Source organism: Pseudorasbora parva, chromosome 21 (assembly GCF_024679245.1).
Source record: "Pseudorasbora parva isolate DD20220531a chromosome 21, ASM2467924v1, whole genome shotgun sequence".
In the NCBI taxonomy this organism is placed as follows: Eukaryota; Metazoa; Chordata; class Actinopteri; order Cypriniformes; family Gobionidae; genus Pseudorasbora; species Pseudorasbora parva.
The window spans coordinates 31,280,499-31,299,136 of NC_090192.1; the positions used below are offsets into that span (position 1 = coordinate 31,280,499).

General features: G+C 40.3%; 1 protein-coding gene across 8 annotated transcripts in view; it reads right to left on the minus strand.

The window, feature by feature from the left end:
* The window catches only part of bahcc1b (BAH domain and coiled-coil containing 1b), a 142,291-nt gene that overhangs the window by 9,288 nt on the left and 114,365 nt on the right, over positions 1–18,638 (minus strand). For 6 of the 8 annotated variants that reach the window (XM_067430694.1, XM_067430695.1, XM_067430697.1 and 3 more), the window contains 12 exons: positions 14,380–14,537; positions 13,297–13,433; positions 12,835–12,942; positions 6,599–6,722; positions 5,022–5,259; positions 4,716–4,910; positions 2,253–2,417; positions 1,894–2,120; positions 1,730–1,807; positions 797–944; positions 563–680; positions 383–458 (listed from right to left, as the gene is read on the minus strand). In XM_067430694.1, the coding sequence (XP_067286795.1) occupies positions 383–458; positions 563–680; positions 797–944; positions 1,730–1,807; positions 1,894–2,120; positions 2,253–2,417; positions 4,716–4,910; positions 5,022–5,259; positions 6,599–6,722; positions 12,835–12,942; positions 13,297–13,433; positions 14,380–14,537 (1,772 nt within the window). The remainder of the gene's footprint in view (positions 1–382; positions 459–562; positions 681–796; positions 945–1,729; positions 1,808–1,893; positions 2,121–2,252; positions 2,418–4,715; positions 4,911–5,021; positions 5,260–6,598; positions 6,723–12,834; positions 12,943–13,296; positions 13,434–14,379; positions 14,538–18,638) is intronic. The other 2 variants (XM_067430699.1, XM_067430698.1) reach the window with 2 other exon arrangements.

Here is an 18,638-nt window from a genome sequence, read left to right on the forward strand (position 1 = left end):
ATGTTCCTTTACTGATGAATTTGTGCTCAATGAGATAAGAAATGAGCAATAAAAGACGCAAAAGCAAAAGAATGCCTGGAGTTGGATTGGAGTCCTTCACACAGATCATAGCAGTTTACACGCTTTATGGCTAAGTAACTGCCTATTGGAGCACACTCACACACACAACCCCAGATGCTATGTTCCTAACTGCTTTAGCAGAGACAGTCAGAGCTGGGATGAATCCAGCCTTGAGCTGATGGGGCTCTGGGGGAGAACAAGGGGTCTGTGAGAGCCTGTGAGGGTGGCCTGAAGGGCTGGTTCAGCCCGAGGCCTGTATGGGAAGATGGAGAGAGTCTTTGGGGGAATGAGTCCCCTGAAGAAGCTTTTTAAAGGGTCTCACCGCTTCCTGAAGCAGCTGCTCCAGAGAGTAGATCCTTGGCCTGTTTCCACGCTCTCCCTCAACGACAACACTATAGCTGAAGAGACAAACAAATCTGAACTGTAATTATCCATCCATCCCATTCCATCCATCCACCCATCAATGTTTTTCAAGTTTAAAATACAGGGTTGTTGGTCTTACATATCAGGCAGGTCCAGTGTATGTACATAGGCAGCATACAGTAACTCGTCCTCTTTTGAGATTAACACCTTCAACCCATCCTTCAGAATTTCTTTGGTGAGAATGCAGTTGGGCAGGGCTGGTTGTCACAAAGACAGATTAAAGTCAGAGGTCATCCTCTTTTTACCACATGCAGGAGTTGTGTGTAAATGTAACTGCATCATCTCTTTGTAGGTGTCTTTGTATACGTCTTACCTGGTAATGCACTGCCCATCGGCTCTGATTCCTCCTCCTCTTCCTCTTCATCTTCCTCTCCCTCTGAGAAGCTGCTGTCATCATCCATCCGGAATCCCTCGTCGGCAGCAAAGCTCTCCAGCAAACGACTGACTGCTCGCCCCTTAGCCTGCGAACAGTCACGAAACAGCATGTGAGTCTCACACACACACGCACACACCCTTAATGGCCCCAGAGAGAGTGATTCAGGGCTCCAACATTCATTCAAAATCCCATCCAAATATATCATAACCTCTCGCACCTTAACAGGTCCATTCTTGTGTACAGCCCTTGGTACTTAACATTGCTCAAAAAAGCTGTCATATATTAATGTGATGGAGGTTTCGTCACTTGGGGTGATGGTGTTCGGTTTTCATTTTACAAGTGTGTCTCTAGGGTGAGGTCCAGGTGAAGAATGATGCGTGTCTTTGTTCTCTATCACGCTCTTTGAACGAAGCGGGAATTCTTCCCGCCCTCTGATTAGGCAGGCAAAGTCCCCTCGCATGCCTCGCTGATGACCTCACAAAGTGCCGACAGTGACAGCCTTGACACCTACGGTGTAAATCCTTTCAAAACTATTGACTGTTTTATTTAGACAATGCATTATTCAGCCCGTGAATTAGCAGGCGGATCCCATCTTATCTTTATTGTGAGCAGATTTACGAGAGCCCCTGACAGGACAAACCACACGAGAATTGCACAATCCTTCTCGGAGGGATGACTTTTTATGGGTGCCAAGAGGGCAAGGCAGACAGATCTAGGCCACTAGGGGCTAAATCGCTATGTGGCGCTGCAGCCTCGCTAGATCACACTAATGTTCAGCACAATTGCACTGGTCAACAGCATACATTTTGTTTTGGGATCATGTTAGCCATTCAATTTTTATGGAAATTGAGCGGAGGAACCATTCCATACCTGCTTGCTTCTAATTCGTCTGCTCCAAGTGATGTCATCATACTGAGACGACAGTGCTTCTAACCAGCAGCTTCTCCTCTGAAACAACCACAGGGGATATGTCAGCACAGCTGGAGCCTTGTTTGTAGCTCATTTATCAATGTATTAAAAAAAACAGCTAATACCTTGCCAAGAAGCACTGCACTCTTCCTGGTGGTGATTTCTCGTGCAGTAGGTGAGGTCTTGAGAACCCTAGTGTGGTCAAAGGTGTTCTCCCTTGACCTCTCTCTCCACTTGGGGCCAGTCAATCTCCTTTCCCCCTCTGGTTCTGAGTGGTTAGGGTCAGCTCTGACCAGGGCTGGCCTACAGGGGGCCTTCCTTCTCTTCACCTCTTCTTTAGTGATGGAACCTGCTGGGAAGACCCCAAAAAAAAGAAGAAAAAAAAGGAAAAAAAAGAAAAGAGTCAGAGTGAAAGATGAGTGTTTGTGAACTAAGGTGATCTGTCAATCCCTGCTGTCTAATTAAATAAGGATGTAACATTTACCGAATCCTTGTCTTTCTGTTTTGTTCTTGGCTTTCTGATTGGCCTCAAGCTTCACGATGGAGCATGGTGAAGGACGGCCGGCTCCAGACAGTTGCTCTTTAGATGATAGATTCTTGATGCCCTCTGCCCCTTCCTCGCTGTCGTAGATGCCGTCATCTTCTTCCTCTGTGAAAATGATGGATCGATTGAATGTATTGACATCTTGACTGGACTACAGTTCACAGCGGGCATCTGAATCGGTCATGGTGAATGCAGCCTGACGATTCCTCTCACTGTATGATTTGTTCGATATTTAGTAAAGTTCATGAAATGGGTGCCAACTGTGGCTGTAACTGTCAATGTTCACAGGAACTGTGGCAGTCAGAGAAGTCTAGTCACTGACAGGTTGGACCACCAGACCTTTGCTACCCACAAGTGTCTTTCCTAGTATCTGACTCTTGCTTACAGCAACACATACATTACCATTACAATTTTTGAATCACTATAAAAGTTTTTTTTATTTTTATTTTTATAAATATGTTCTTCAAACCTTCTGAGTTTTGAGATATTGCACACAATTTGCTGGATGGAAACACCTAGGTGAAAATAACACGTATAAAATTTTATACAAAAAAAACGTATACACACTTGAGGTGGATAATATTTTTAACCAGTAATGTTGATTGACCAGTAAGTGATTTATTTAATTTGATAAAAAAGAGACTGAGAGACTGTTAACTAAAACTAAAACATTTTTTTTAATTAAGCTGAAAAAAATAGATAAATAATAGATAAAAACTTAAATAATTAGAAATGTCACCTTCACAACTAACTGTAATAAGTTAAAGCCGATGAGCTCGAATGACTAAAACTAAAACTTTTTTTTCAAAAAACTAAAAATTGTTTATCAAATGCAACAACTTCCATTTCTATTTTGTACCAATTTCCCCAGAAATGATAATTTTGCTCTCTTGATATAAATTTGCTCTCTTGATAAATGTTTCTGTGGTAAATACTACTGGGAATTGTTACATGAAAAATTCGTTCAGGCAAGAATTAAAAAATAAATAAGTCAATTCTATATTAGTGTTTAATTTAAGCATGTAGAAATTGTAAACATCAACAAAGAAAATATACTCATCTTTTCAGATTTCATACTTGTGTTTCCATCAAGTTTTTTTTTGTGTTTTTTTTTTTTGCTGTTTTCCAGCTGTATTTACATTTTATCATTGCTTTTGTTGTTAAGCTTAGTAACTTGCGATTTTGGGACATCTGAAGTAAATTTTCTACTCAAAATGACATTCATATTCAAATCAATCTATCGAATGTTACCGTCATTGTGTATTGTGTACTGAGTATTGAAGTCACTGTGTTCGAGTGAATGCCACATTACTTCTATTATTTAGATTTTTAATCTACACAACATTTATTTTTAGATGTATCTAAGTAAAGCATAAACTTTAAAAACATGGTTTAATTCAATGTTATACTTTCTATTATTTGAGTAAAAAATTTAGCTAAGTAGATTTGACTTAATTATAATTAATTTCACATAATATTTACTTAATTACTTAATGAATGTTAAGCTTAATTGTAAGTAGATATTAATTGATAATAACAGGTAAGTAGTACAGAGCAGTAAGTTTTACTTAAAATGCAGTAGTGCAAATTGTTACAAGTATTTTATCAAGTAACTCCAAGTTTTTTTTTTGAGTGTATAATGGATATGTACCATATGCATTCTAGCTGTCAGTTAAAAATATTCAGATAAAGTTTCATCTCATGCTTTCTACGGCCCTGTTTGTGTATCCTTTTGTATTTTGTACTGTATTCTTATTTGATCACTTTTGAATCTGAATTTCTCACAAAAACTCTGAAATGTCTTTATGATTCCCTTTTTTTGAGAGGTAGCGTACGCACACAAAGTCATACTCACATGCTTGGGTGTCACAGATACATATTGGCAGATGCCGTCTGTGGGCTATGTGTCTCACATAGAGCGGAGATGGCACGGTGGCAAGCAGTGTCGGGTGTCAACACAGTGCTGACACACTTGTCACTTACAAGGCACTCGTCAACACTCTCGCAAGCTCGTGAAATGTGAAAAGGATAACTTTCAGGGCAATTAACAGAGCGGCAACAACACCGCCTAGCTCGACCGCAGGCGTAGCTCACATTAGCGTTCATTACTGCCATGATTTCATCTCCACTTTGTTCACTTACAGAGGTGAGTTTGCAGGGAGCGTGGTCTAAAACATGTAGCGGAACTAAGGCGGTGGGGGGAGTGTACCTCATTTTTTTCCCTATAGGTGTGGCATTCTGAACGCAGCGTGATGCAGGCTAGCATTACAGCTCAGGTTTTGACCAATGCGTGCCTGAGGAGGCATCGTTAATTTTTTTTTAATGGCATGACAGTCGAGCAGGGAAATGAGAGGGTCCGCTGATCGTCATGCCGGGATGCATCTCTCTCGGCCCATAACTCACCTGTGTCACTGTTGGAGAGAGAGATGCCCTTCTCGGTTGCGTCTTGCTTGCTATCAGTCACAGCCATATTGCACATCAGCTGCTGAGTTCGGGCTGGCAGGGATGAGGAGCTCAGGATGGCCTTTGACCTCACACCTCTTCTCATCATAGGCCGCTTCCCATTTGATCCCTGGTGGACTGCTGACTTACTGCCTGCTGGGATAGAGGAAATGTTCTTCAAATTTCTAAATAAATATCTACAGTAATTGAAATTTGAAAGCTATTTAAAAGCTATTTTGTTCACATACATCTTTTATATATGGTTACCTGTGTCGCTGTTCTCTGCAGCGTTGTTACAATGTGTGTGTTCTTCTTTTCCACTGTGCTCTCGGGACAGACGTTCTTTAATAGTACTCTGTGTATTGGCCTCTCTGTGACACAACAGGTTCACCAGTCGCGACCCACGCTTGGCTTTGGCTTTCTGCTTCAGCTGTGAGCATGCTTTTTGCTTAAACTTAGTGCTCAGCAGTCTGGGCCTGCCTCTTGGCCTACAGTGAGCCTTTATCTGAAACAAAGAGAGGAAGAGAATTAAACCAAATGTCAATATCTGTGTTGCATTTTACAATGCTTGCAGCACTGTATTGATGTTCCTCAAACGAATCTCCTCTAAATAAAAAAATGTTTGTCACTGCATAATATATTTTTGATATTTGTATATTTTGATATTTCATATTTAATATATGAACGCATGCATTATCTGTTAACCACTACACAATTTATTATCAATATCTAATTGAAAAAGATGACTTAATTGTGTTATTAGTATACCTAAATGTGATACCTATTTTCTTCAATTTATTTGAATGCTAAATATTAATGGTTCTTCTATTTTATACATGTATTTAAAGGCAGGGTAGGCAATTTGTTCCAGAAACATTTTGTTTTGTTGTCCTGGTTGAAAGTCTTTTCACATCCTAATATCAATCACTAATTTAAGGGAAGAGATTGGAGTGGTGTTATACTATTTATGTGTTTCAATGACAAAACTATCAAAGCAGAAATTAATCTGCAGCAGTCAGGTGGTACAGGTCACTGCTCTTTAAGTTGTTTATGTTCATTATTATTGTAATGTTATGTGCTTTGAGACATAAGGTAGTTTAACACTGTCTCTCATGACACTTTTGTTTGCGTTCATGTGTTTTGAAGGCTTTGGAGACGGTCTAGAGGGGAGGTGGGATCTTATGCTTTCAAAGCTAGCTCGCTATTGCTAACCACTCTGAGAATTACCTACCCTGCCTTTAACCATATGAGAGAAAACAACACTAACCAACTGACAGAAAACATTACGGAGTGTTATAATAGAAAAGTTTAAGGTGACATTTAGCAAAAAAAATTTGCTTAAAACTTTACTTCCCAAATCCAAGTTTTAAAAAAATTATTTGATTTACACTACGAATGTTTGCTATTCGAAATCTTACAATGACAGTTTTTCTTGGATTTATTTGAATGCTGAATTGTGATTGGTTTTTCTTTCTTACATGTATTTATCCATCTAACAAAAAAAAACAACAACAGCCAACCAACCGTACAACAGAACAGTAAATAAATAAATAATAAAGGAAACATTTAATTAGTTTGAAAATAAATTGTCTTACAAGAATGTTTGGCTTTTAAAATCAAACCAATAATGATGACATATTTGTGATGATAATTATGAATAGGCCTTGAATTTAGCTGAATGCTAAATAGTGATGGGTCTTTCCGTTCTTACAAATATTTAACCATGTGACAGAAAACCAACTAAAACGAAAACTGTCATGACAACAGCCAACTTTAAGGTGACACTTTAAAAAAACATATATATTTACTTCTTTTCAACAGTTTAGCGGTGATTAGCTACGAACCTGTGTGCTAGTGAGATGGTGGTAAGGGCTACTGGTCATTCTCCTCCTCTTCCTCTTTCTGTCTCCGCCTCCAGTCAAATCCTCCACTGTAAGCATGCCTGGCCCCGCCCCCGCTCCAGCCGACCTGTCCATCACAACAGAGAGGTATTCATGAGGGGAGAGAAGAACGAAGGATGAAAAGGAGAGATCAGAGGCGAGCGGAGGGCTTGCCTTCCCTCTCTGTGGCTCTCTAATGACCTTCTTTTCAGGCTTTGATGAATGGAGAGGCAGGGGCTTGGTTCCCCGCTGCACGCTTGAAAAATTGGGATCTGACGCCAAACCGAGAAATATCTGAGAGAAGTGCTGGTAAAGCAACCTCCCACTCATAATTTTGTTTGTTCTTTTTTCCTTGCTCTCCCTCGTCTCAGTCTCTCCGTCTCTGCTTACTCCTTTTCCATTCTGTGCCAATGGTTTCAGGGCTGTGAATTCCAGCATTACATTAATAAAAAAACCCTTCTCTGTCTTATTACCATATCAATGCATCTGTTCCTGCACAAAGCAGTACAATGCATAGGCCTTCAGGAGGGCAACGAGAATGAGTGAGTGAGTGTGTGTGTGTGTAGCCAACCATCTAGCAGACCTATTACACTGAAATAAGGCTCATACACTCGCTCTGCGGCGATCGGCCTCTCGTTTTGCAGTGTGTAAGCAGCATCAGTGTTTTTATTCCTGAGAAGCAGACAGCTACTTCAAGCCCGCCACAGGCTGCCTTAGTCTATGCTCGGGGCGGGGGGTGGCGGCACAGACATCAGCTGGCCCGTCAGTCACCGGGATGATTGGCAGGTGAGTGTCAGAAGCCCTGTCGGCGTGTGGTTGGTGAATTCCAGCCTCCCTTCGGTGTCCTAGCGACAGCTATAGTCAGTCACTCCCAAAGCGATTCCCAAATCATGACATGAAGACATATTTTTATTTTTCTTGTTAATCGAGGTGCCACATCACCAACTTGACCCCATGATTTCTGCAGTGCTGGATGCTACACTGTTTCCCAGCATGCACAGCGGCATGCATAAATCAATTACCGCCTCATTGTTTACTCCATTTAATGCAACGCCGTTGTTGCGTTTCCTTAACTTATGGTCATTTTACCTTAATGATGTGTCTAAGTTTTCATTATACACATGTCACAAGGTGTCATTTTTCTATTCTGCAGAAAAACTAATTTTAAAATATTGCTCATGGCAACATCTCCTAATTTAGACGTGAAACAAAAAACAGCATAAAAGTGGACCCAATTTGCACTGAGTGTCCAAACTGGGTGTACTTGTGCGACCCACTAATGGTGCAGCGCTGCCCAAAATGATCTGCGCAGAACCGATCTGGAACTGCACATGGATAATTTGTCATTAATAATTGATGTATATAATAATTGATTAATGAATAATGAAATACTGAATAATTTGTTCAGCTGAATAGTGCAATTTCGTCCGACTTTTGGAGCATTTGGCTTTCCATACACCTCATAACTAAATAAAAAGATAAAGAAGATTACTTTGGCATGCAAATGCGAGGGCCTAGGCAAAATAAATACATATGATTTTTTTTAGGATTACCCATTTAGAAGTTCCTGGCAGAAAGGAATGATACAAAATACATATGCACATGCATGAAGACACACATTCATATACACTTTCACCGCACAGGCCCAGCACTGGCTGCGTTGTTTTCCACTCTTCCTTTCAGCTGTCTGAACACTGGCTGTCTGCCCTTTACTCAGGCCGGTGCTGTCAGAAAGAATCAGTGTCCCCACCACATAAACCCCAGCCCTCATCCTCAATACAAAGAGCCCCTGCTTTAGCTGGAGATGGAGGGAGGATACCCGCAGAGACAGAGAGGCACGGATACATGACCAGGACAGATGGGTGGAAAAACATGGACCTTGGTTCAGAAAACCTCAGTAGAAAAAAAAATTCTGGTCAACATGTTTGTATCATTCAGATTTGTAGACTTTCGGGGGTTCTCTGAAATAACATAAATATATTTATATATATATATATATATATATATATATATATATATATATATATATATATATATATATATATATATATATATATATATAATTAAAAAAATATATATTTATTTGGTGCCATATTTCTTCTTATTGTCAATGTTGAATACAGTTGTGCTGCTTATTTTTGTGTAAACCATGATGCATTTTTCAGAATTCTTTGATGAATAGAAAGTTTAAAAGAACAACATTTATTTGAAATAGAATTTTTTTGTAACAATGTAAAAGTCTTTACTGTAGTTTTTTTAATCAATATAATGCATCAATGCTAAAAACTTACTGACCCCAAGCTTGGGGAAGTGGACATAACTATTAATATAGACAAATGGAACTTTGTAGGATTACACCGAAACAGAAAAGCCAGAATAACACCAAAACATCACTACAGAGAAAGAAAAGCAGCCCAAGATCAAAGTGGACATAAATGAGAACAACTGATGTAGTGAAATGAAAGAAAGGAGAGAGGGAGGGTGAGAAAGAGAGAAAGCAATCCAGAGGGAGTCAGTCGACCGACCGGAGCTGGATCAATGGACACTAACCTCTATCGACCTGCCATCACATGCAACGTGAACATGCCCATCTACACCCCATTCTCCACATCTGCATCCGATAAATTCCTCCAAAGAACATCATATTATCGTTTAACCCACAACCCCCTTCAAAACACACCTGGAGATTCATTATTGCTTTTTTTTGGGAGAAGATGCAACAAGCACAACAGAGGAAAACTGGAGGAAAAATCTTAAAGGACAAAAGCATTACCAAGAGTAAACTGCTCATCTCTGAACAGAGTAGAGTGTTAAGTGCACCTCCCTTTCTCCTCCTTGTGACACAAGTACATCTATCTACAGATCCTCCCTACGAAGTCATTAAGAGCCTTAATAAAGGCCCCGTTTTTGTCAAAGCTGCGCTCTGTAGGTAATTTCTCTGGCCGTGTGCATCTCTGATTCGCTTCTGCTGCATTTAAATGCCACAGAGTCTCTAAAACCCCCAAGGCCCGGGAGACCAGGTAACCGTGGAAACCTGATTAGTAACCCGACACCAGGTCCGAGGCAGGGTTTGGTGTGCAGTTGCTTCAGTTGATGAGGACTGTGGCATGGGCGTCTATTAAAGAGCAGAGCTGACAGCCCCCCGCCCTACTCTCCGCTCTGCCTGTCGCCACCCAAAGGTGACCTTCTGACCTCCTGACCCCGAAAGGCCCCTCTAGTCCTTGTGTCAACTCCATGTCACATTCCTGCTGTTGAGAGAGTGTGTGTGCTTGAGCGAGTATGCTGGTAGGAGAATTCACAGTCCTCTAATTACAAACCCCTTCCCCTCAGAGAGGTCAGGATTACACAGTAATGCTATTCAGGGAAGGGCATTGATTAGCAAGACACAATCATCAAGCTAAGAGAGAGAGCGAACGAGAAAGAGAGGAGGAAGACAGCAGGAGAAAACGGTCGTGTGTGCGCGTGTTCCTGCCATGGCCCTTCACAGTCCAATAATCAAATTCTAGCATTCTCTCGCTGAAAAAGATGCTGAATGTTGCAATTATTTAGCATTGAAACCCTCAATCTTTCGGGCAAGTGAATATATATCGGCATAAATCCCAGCATAAGAGCACTTTACTGTTTTCTAATATGCAGGAAACCGTTTGACAACCACAAAGTGGTCAAATAGGTTTTGTTTTCATTTTGAACTGTTTATGTTTTGTCAATTTAAACCCAACCAACCATTTTAAAAATTGTACATGCTATTTTAGTAATAAATATCACCTTCTTTTGGCACTGTGCTAGTTAAAGCAATAACCTTTACAAATTTTTAAGTGTCCAAACATATTTTGTGGCTAACATACTCTGTTCCAGCAAAAAAGTATCTAATGCTTGCCAAGTCTTCATTTACTGTATTTGATCAATACATCAATGCATTAAAAATACTGTACGGGCCTCAAACATTTGAAAGCTAGTGCTGAAATGACTAGTACTGTCCAAGTACTGCATTTGATGAAGAACATCCATACTGACAATTGAAGTTTATATATATATATATATACATATACAAACACTGATTAGGCATAACTTTATGACCAATGACAGGTGAAATGAAAACACTGATTATCTTTTTATCACGGCACCTGTTAGTGGGTGGGATATATTAGGCAGCAAGTTAACATTTTGTCCTCAAAGTTGATGTGCTAAAAGCAGGAAAATTGGGCAAATGCGTAAGAATTTGAGCGAGTTTGACAAAGGCTAAATTGTGATGGCTAGACGACTGGGTCAGAGCATCTCCAAAACTGCAGCTCTTGTAGGGTGTTCCCGGTCTGCAGTGGTCAGCGTCTATCAAAAGTTGTCCAAGGAAGGAACAGTGGTGAACTGGTGACAGGGTCATGGGCGGCCAAGACTCATTGATACACGTGGGGAGCAAAGGCTGACCAGTGTGGTGCGATCAAACAGACGACAAGCAACACTGCATAAAATATTAAGACTTATTTTCAGACAATGTATCTCTAATACAAGTGTATTTTGTCTTAAAATAAGTCTTAACATCTTAAGCAGTGTTGCATCTCAAGTACATTTGTTTTAGAATTTTTAGATATTTAGATATTTTTCCTGGAAGACAAGTCAAAAAAGCCTACTCCCATGGCCTCATGGAATGGTAAAGTATCCATCAAATGAAACTAAGCATATTTACACACAGGGTTAGCTGTGGTCTGGTCTAAAAATCTGTCTGCGCTCAATCCATGCTCCCATGATGCACCATCAACACCCTGGGCCTTGTCTAATGACCTCTGACCTCAAACAGATTCGGCCAGACGCTGAAGGATGTTACACTTTTTAGTACACAAATGCATGAGGGGAGTGAAAGACTGAAAAAAGCCCACATTAACACATAACCTCAAATCCAATAATGCTGACAAACACAACAATAAATGTTACCATTCAATTGCTCAACAATTCATGTAGTCTGCCATCAAACTGACATAAACCATGATGAGAAAGTCAAACCTTGGCTTCTCTCTGCTGTTCCCTAAAGGGACCCTAAAAAAAAGCTTTTTACGACTCGGATACATTTTAGTGGCGGGAAGTTGTCATTTGTTTTATTTGGCAGGGGAGCTTTATTAACGACATGGATAAATGTGCACTGGGTATAGCATGTGTAATTAAGCTCTAGCTCCTGCTTTTCATTAACACGCTGCTAATCAACCAGGCTCGTAATAAAATGGGAGTTTTGTTAATCAGGTAGGGTAAACTTGATTTGACCGAGTTTATCAAAACGTCTAAGGCCTGGCGTAAACAGAGGTGTATCTCAGGGGAGAACGCTCATCCATCAGAGTGATAACTTAAAGCCCTGACTTTGTGCAGGCAATTGGTCTCCGCGCTTTATCAAATTAATATCGCCAACGCGTCATGGGTTAGAGAAGGGAGTCGCAACACTTGTAGATAATCAATGGAAGTTGTAAATATGATTAATGACGGCTCTTTGCACTGATTAAGCACTTAGTCTGCCTTGTATGAACTGATAGGACCCTTCTAGACGTATTTACATACACACACTTGAAAGAGTCGGATTGTACGCGCACGTACAAAATGAGTTCACAAACATAATCTTTCAAAGAATCTCCTATCTAGACTTTTATTAATGCATGTGAAGTGTTTGGCTGCAGGTAAGGAATAGTTTCCTGAGCTAGGCTTAATACTGGTCGCAGTAAAGCTCTAATTTAATCTCAGCTCTCTCGCTCTAGAAACTGTGAAAGAGCATTTTCATTATTACTATAAAAGAGCTGTAGAAGAATAACACTTTATTTGCTACATACACACAAACAACTTATACTGTAGATCTATACATGTGAGAACCTTCCATATACTTGTATAGCACTTAAACATAACTAATTATAACTACATTACGAATTAGATTGTTAGTCTCATAAGTCAGGAATAGCAACAGATGTTTTCTTCCATATTGAGAGTGTAGTGAATTATCGGAAAACGAAAAAGTAGGGTGGTCTAAGTCTACGTTTTTGTTGTTGTTTTTTTAACCATTTTATTGTCAGCCGGTGGAAAACCACAAGCATGAGGTACCATTAAATTTAAATAAAACATTTATGATCATTTCTTCTAGCAAGGAAAGTCTTTGCCGGTCAAAAAGGTGTCCCTGGCAAATACATGGAAACTCCAAGCATGAGGGAACAAGTAGAAAAGGAAACACTCACTTGACTTTTTTAGGGGCATCTGTGGGGATAGAGGGTGCCGATGTGGACTTGCGCTTGCGTGGCCGGCCGGGTCCTCGACGAGCTGGACTGCGTGAGGTCTCTTCTTTCCTGTAAACACACAAACACGCACACACACACAGCCTGTCAATCACTCTAATTCACACTAATGATGCTGAATGAAACGAAACACTAAGCCATCCTAATTGTGAGAGTGGACTAGAGGAAAGACTTAAGCACAGCTCAGGCTTATGCAAAGAGGGCTCAGCACACACTGGGTGGTCTCAGCAGAGCCTTGCGAGGGGACAGAGAAAGAGCTAGAGAGGGACTGAGGACGCGTGTGCTGGGGGATCGAAGAGAGTTCGATCTCTCTGTGCATGTGTGTAAATGGGTTTGGAAAGGTGTGTGGAATGCATTTATATGTGCAGGGTGTGTATTTGTGAAAGTGGTCTGTGGTTCACTCACTGGTGGTCATGTTTTCTCTGTAGCTTGGCCAGCTCCCTCTGTTTTTCCTTGTAGCGCCGCTGCAGTTCTGCCAGCCGCACACGCATCGCTAGCTCCTCATGATCGAGCGTTTCCATGGTACCCTTAACAGGACACACCTACACAATGCAATAATCTCCGGTGAGTTTACAGTAAAAATGCAATTCCGTATGAGAATTCATTTTTCTTCCACAGAACGCAAATGGAGATATTTTGAATAATGTTCACAATGCTCTTTTCCATACAATGAAACAATACATTGACTAAAAAGGACTAAAAAGCACCACAAAAATGCTGAAACAAACTGAAATTTCCGTCATTAATAACTAAAAATCTTTTGTGTTTTTGTAGTTCTTAAAACTTATTTGAATTGCAAGTAGGGTTGAACGGTTTGGGGAAATAATCTAATTGCGATTGCAATTTAAAATGTGATTTTTTTTATAGCTCCAGGTTTGCTGTGCAAGTTTTGCAAAAAAATGTTGTGCTATTATACATATCAATATGACTATAAAATAATAATAATTATTCTTAAAGCTTTTATTTTGGCAGAAAATAGCAGGGAGCCCCTAAAGCTTCCCCCTATTTTACTGGTTTATAAATGCTTTTCATTGCAAGTTTGGGAAGATGTTTGGGAAGATGGTGCATGTTACTTTCATAGTGTTTGGAATGATGGAATTCATGTGGAGCAGCATTTACTGTGATCAGAGCCATTCCGCAACACAGTGCCACACTTTGCTCTGAAACGCGCAGCGCATAACATTTATTTAAATCTTTGTGATTTCATAGTTGCACAGAGCCATATTTTGATTTCAGTTTATTATTTCAAATAATCGTTCAGCCCTAACCTCAAGCATTATTAAATAAGGCATGTGTTTTTGTGCAACAAATTTGAAAATGCAAAAGCACTAAAAAGATCTACAGTTGAAGGAAAGATTTTCATTTAAATAAATGTTTTTTACTGAGTGACGTTTTTGTTTAATTTATTAAACGAGTGCAACTTCTGACTATAGTCTAAACAATGTACAAGCAAACAAATGCAAATGAATGAAAATGAGTTACATGTACCGGTTCAGGCCGTGGCGTCCATTTGCACTTCCTGCGCAGGTTGAGAATTCTGCGGAGGGGTGGGGTTGAGTCTGCTGGTATGGGCGGAGCCAGCTCCAAGGCCCTGGCGGCTGCTAGAGTTGCCAAACTTTGGAGGTCAAAGGTCAGCATGTCGTCTTCTGCACAAAATGTGAAGAAAAAAAAAGATTAAAGGGGAAATCACATTATCTGATCTTATATTACAATGACAGAGAAGAGGAAGCTACAGAAAGACATCTGCCTAGGGCAGGGGTGTCCAATCCGGTTCTTGGAGGGCTAACTTCCTCCAGAGTCTAGCTCCAACAAGCCTGCCTGGAAGTTTCTAATAATCCTAAAGACCTTTGTTAGCTGGTTCAGAAGTATTAAATGAAATTTAGAACAACCAAAAGCACAATTATTAAACGAATAATTCACACAAAAATTGAAATTCTATCATCATTTACTCACCTTCAAGTCATTCCAAATGTGTATGCCTTTCTTTCTTTTGCGGAACAAAAAATATATTTTGAAAATTTTTGGTAACCAAACTATTTATGATACCACTGACTTTCACTGGACAAAATATCTTTTTTTGTGTTCCACGGAATAACAAACGTCATGAGGGTGAGTAAATAATAACAATGTTGTCTGAGATGCGTCGAGATGTGGTCGCATGTTTTCTGACCCTTTTCAAATGTTGTGAACCCTGTTTACATGTGTATTTGTGGGAATCACTTGAGACAGATGTTAAAGTCATGTGTAAACCGAGGCCTCTGTCTCTTCATATATATTCAAAAGTGACCTAGCGAAATAGACATCCAGCCTGTCCCAGTAGATGCAAGCAGAAAAAACCCAGTGAAGGAGCAAAAATAAAAAGAGAGTGGAAGAGAGAGAGAGAGTGAGAAAGAGGAAAGCCTCAAACGGTACAAAGCCGCCTCTAAGCACGCCGCTGTTTCCTGACAGCACTTTGTGCTTTCAGAGGCTGAATGAGCAATGATGATAGCTATTAACCAGAGAGCTTATCTCTGTACATGAGGCTTAGATGCCAGGAGCCATGTTACAGAGAGAAAGAGAGAGAGAGGGAGAGAGAGAGAGATGAAGAAGGGCGAATTCTCAACATTTATCACTGTCATTAGGGCAGGCCACATGCTCAGTCTCCACTCAGCCAATGAGGCTTGAATATTCATGACAGCCAAAGCTGGCCTGGGGATACTGAGAAGACTGCATGAGTGTGTATGTGTGAGTGTCTGTGTCTGTGTTAGCGGGCATCCACAGCTCGCTATTCTGTTGCGTCACTGCAAGGCAGGGGCACAGTATGAGATCGGCGAGGAGAGAGACTGAATAAGGGGGGAAAGAGGGAGGGAGAGGAGAGAGGCAATAAGAAGTAAAGTGTTTATTGAGCTATCTATTTATTCGCAAACATCCCCTCATTACTAACATGGAAAGAATCCAATTTTCTCCTCCGAGGGGAAATGCACGGTGCACGAGCAGACCTGCGTGCAGAGGGCAGAGAGCAGAGAGCAGGAGGAGATCATAACCAAACGAGAGGACAGAAGAGGATGGTGAAAAATGTCATATCACGTTTACCACAAAATTATAGGGGGAAAAAAAGCTTTTTGTATTAAAATTAAAATAAAGCTAATTTTAAAGATCATTAGGTCAAGTTTTTTTTTTTAAGTTGAATTCTTTTAAAAAACACAAGGTGCTCATAACACAAAACAAAAAATCTTATTAGTACGTTTTAAAAGAAAGATTTGGTTTGGAATCTTAACAGCCCGTTAAGATTTTTTCATGACAATTAAGGACATTTTCCCCGCAAAATTCTCAGTCACAATGTTTCATGTTTCATGTTTTTGCTCATTATTCGCAATGGCGATTCTCATTATAAATATATGGTGATGAGAAATTACTGTAGTCAACATGGTACAGATTTAATACTTTACATACTGAATAAATACGGTGCCATTTATAATGATATAAAACAATAATGAGAACTAGGGCAGAACATGTTCTTAACAGTCATGTCAAAATGTCTTAATTTTATATTTAAATAAGTTTAAATAAAATGGTAAACCTTCACAATAAGGTTTTATTATTTAACATGAACAAATGATGAACTGCACTTTTAAAGCATTTATTAATCTTTGTTAATGTTAATTTTAACATTTACATATAGATGATTAAAATCAAAAGTTGTATTTGTTAACATTAATTAATGGACTGTGGACTAACATGAACAAACAATGAACAGCTGTGTTTTTATTAACTAACATTAACAAAGATTAATAAATACAGTCATGTTAGTTAAATTAATAACTAATACAAATAACAAATGAAACCTTATTGTAAAGTGTTAGCAATAAAATGCAAATCTTGACATTTTCCCATAATTTTCTACATTTCTTTTACTGTAGTGAATACTTTAGATACTGACTAAAACAAGATTTACAGTATATTAATAATTAATTAAACAGTAGAGTAATAAGAATTGGGTTGGGAATTGTTCTTAATCATCAAAAATATATAATATAATATTTTTGTGTTTGTGGTGAAATGTGACTTGGACACTTTCTGTTAGATTTGCCTAAAAGGGGAGGGAGAGGAGAGAGAAATGTGAACGACAAATTGTACGGGCTTTAAAAGAATTATAGCCGCATGAAGGAAATCTCTCAGCTGAAACGCAAAGTGGGAGAGACAAGTGAACAGAAAGAAAAAAAGAATGAAACACAAGACGAGGAAGACTGGATTATGGGGGTCTGGGAGGGTCTTTGGTTTCCCACCTGGCTGAAATCATTGTGCCACTTTTAGCCCTGTGGTGGTCTTTTTGAAATCGATGCCCATCGGCCTGCCGTAATGAAACCGGTGGGGACCAGAGCCATGGAACGGCACATGGATAGAGTGATAGAATGAAAGCAAGACGTGCAAGAGGGATGGAAAGGCTGAGGCCCAAAAAAGAAATGAAAATGAGAGAGGGAAGGAGAAAAGACAGATAGCACTCTCTGAAAGCATTTAGCCAAGAGATCTGCGGGAAAAAAAGAGCGGTGATATCACTGACCAATCAATAACAACTACCAACAATATTTCAAAGAACCTCTCAAAATCTATATAATTTTATCACACGTTATTTGTCCGTTCTTCACAATACCCATAACACCCCAAGGAATGTTAGCAGAGCGCCTGAGACGTCTGCCATAGATAAGGATGCTTGAAATCAAATCGGTAAATCACTGAAGAGTAAACCCAATCGCATATGAAATCTTTACCCGGCGAGAGACTGGGTCCTGACAGCCCGCGCGGCCGCCTCACCTCCAGTTCTTTAATAATTCAGAGGCGGGCGTGTTTATTGATGACTTCTTCCCCACTGCAAAGAGCTTCATCATATTCTCTTATTAGTCCCTTTAGTGCAGCTTGCTTAGACAAGAATTACACAGCAGATTACATTCCTGTTTTAATATGGGCAGAAAACGCACACACACAGCTAAAACGATGCACAGCGCCAAATGTGGTTAGACTTTTTTTCCTGAGCGGTGTGAGAGTTGGGGATTTCTCAGCTGCTAGAGGATGCTGGCGTAAATAAAAACATCCTTTGGCAGGGAGACCCTAAACGGTCCCTGGAAAAGCAACAAGCCTTTAAAACAGCGCTCACAACAATGGGGCCTAATTAGCCGACAAAAACGCTGTCGTCCTGAGAGGAAAAAGATCAGCTGTTTTTACTATTTCATCAACTTCACACTGTGGGACTCAGAGAGCTGTGGGAAAGCGCCAGAGCTTTTTTTCCATCTAAAATGAGGCTTATAAAAGTGATCAAACAGGTTTGAGGAGCAGGGGCAGGGGAGCCGTCCCTCAGGATGAGTGAGTGGACACAGTCCAATCCGGCAGACCCGGGGGGAACTAGCTATCATTAGAGCTGCCTTTTAAGACAGGCTAAAGCCCTTTAAAAACACGGCCCCCTCCTCTCCGCTCCGTCTTAGTCTCTCCCACAGGAAGTGCCGAACCCCAAAAGACGGGGGAGCATTTGATCTGTAGGCAGGAAAAGAAGGCAGGAGTGCGAGCTAGCCCACAGTTGAGTGAGCGAGTGTGTGTGGGTTCCTATGAAAGTGGAAAGCTGGACGGTCAGCTGAGAGTTAGTGTTTGTGTGCATTTCAGCGTGTCTCTGCACGTATTGTTGGGATGGCGGTATGGGGGGGGCTTTGTTATCTTTCCTTCACACAAAGCCTGGAGATCTGGCTGGGCTGAAAACCCTATTTTTTGCAGCTCTTTTT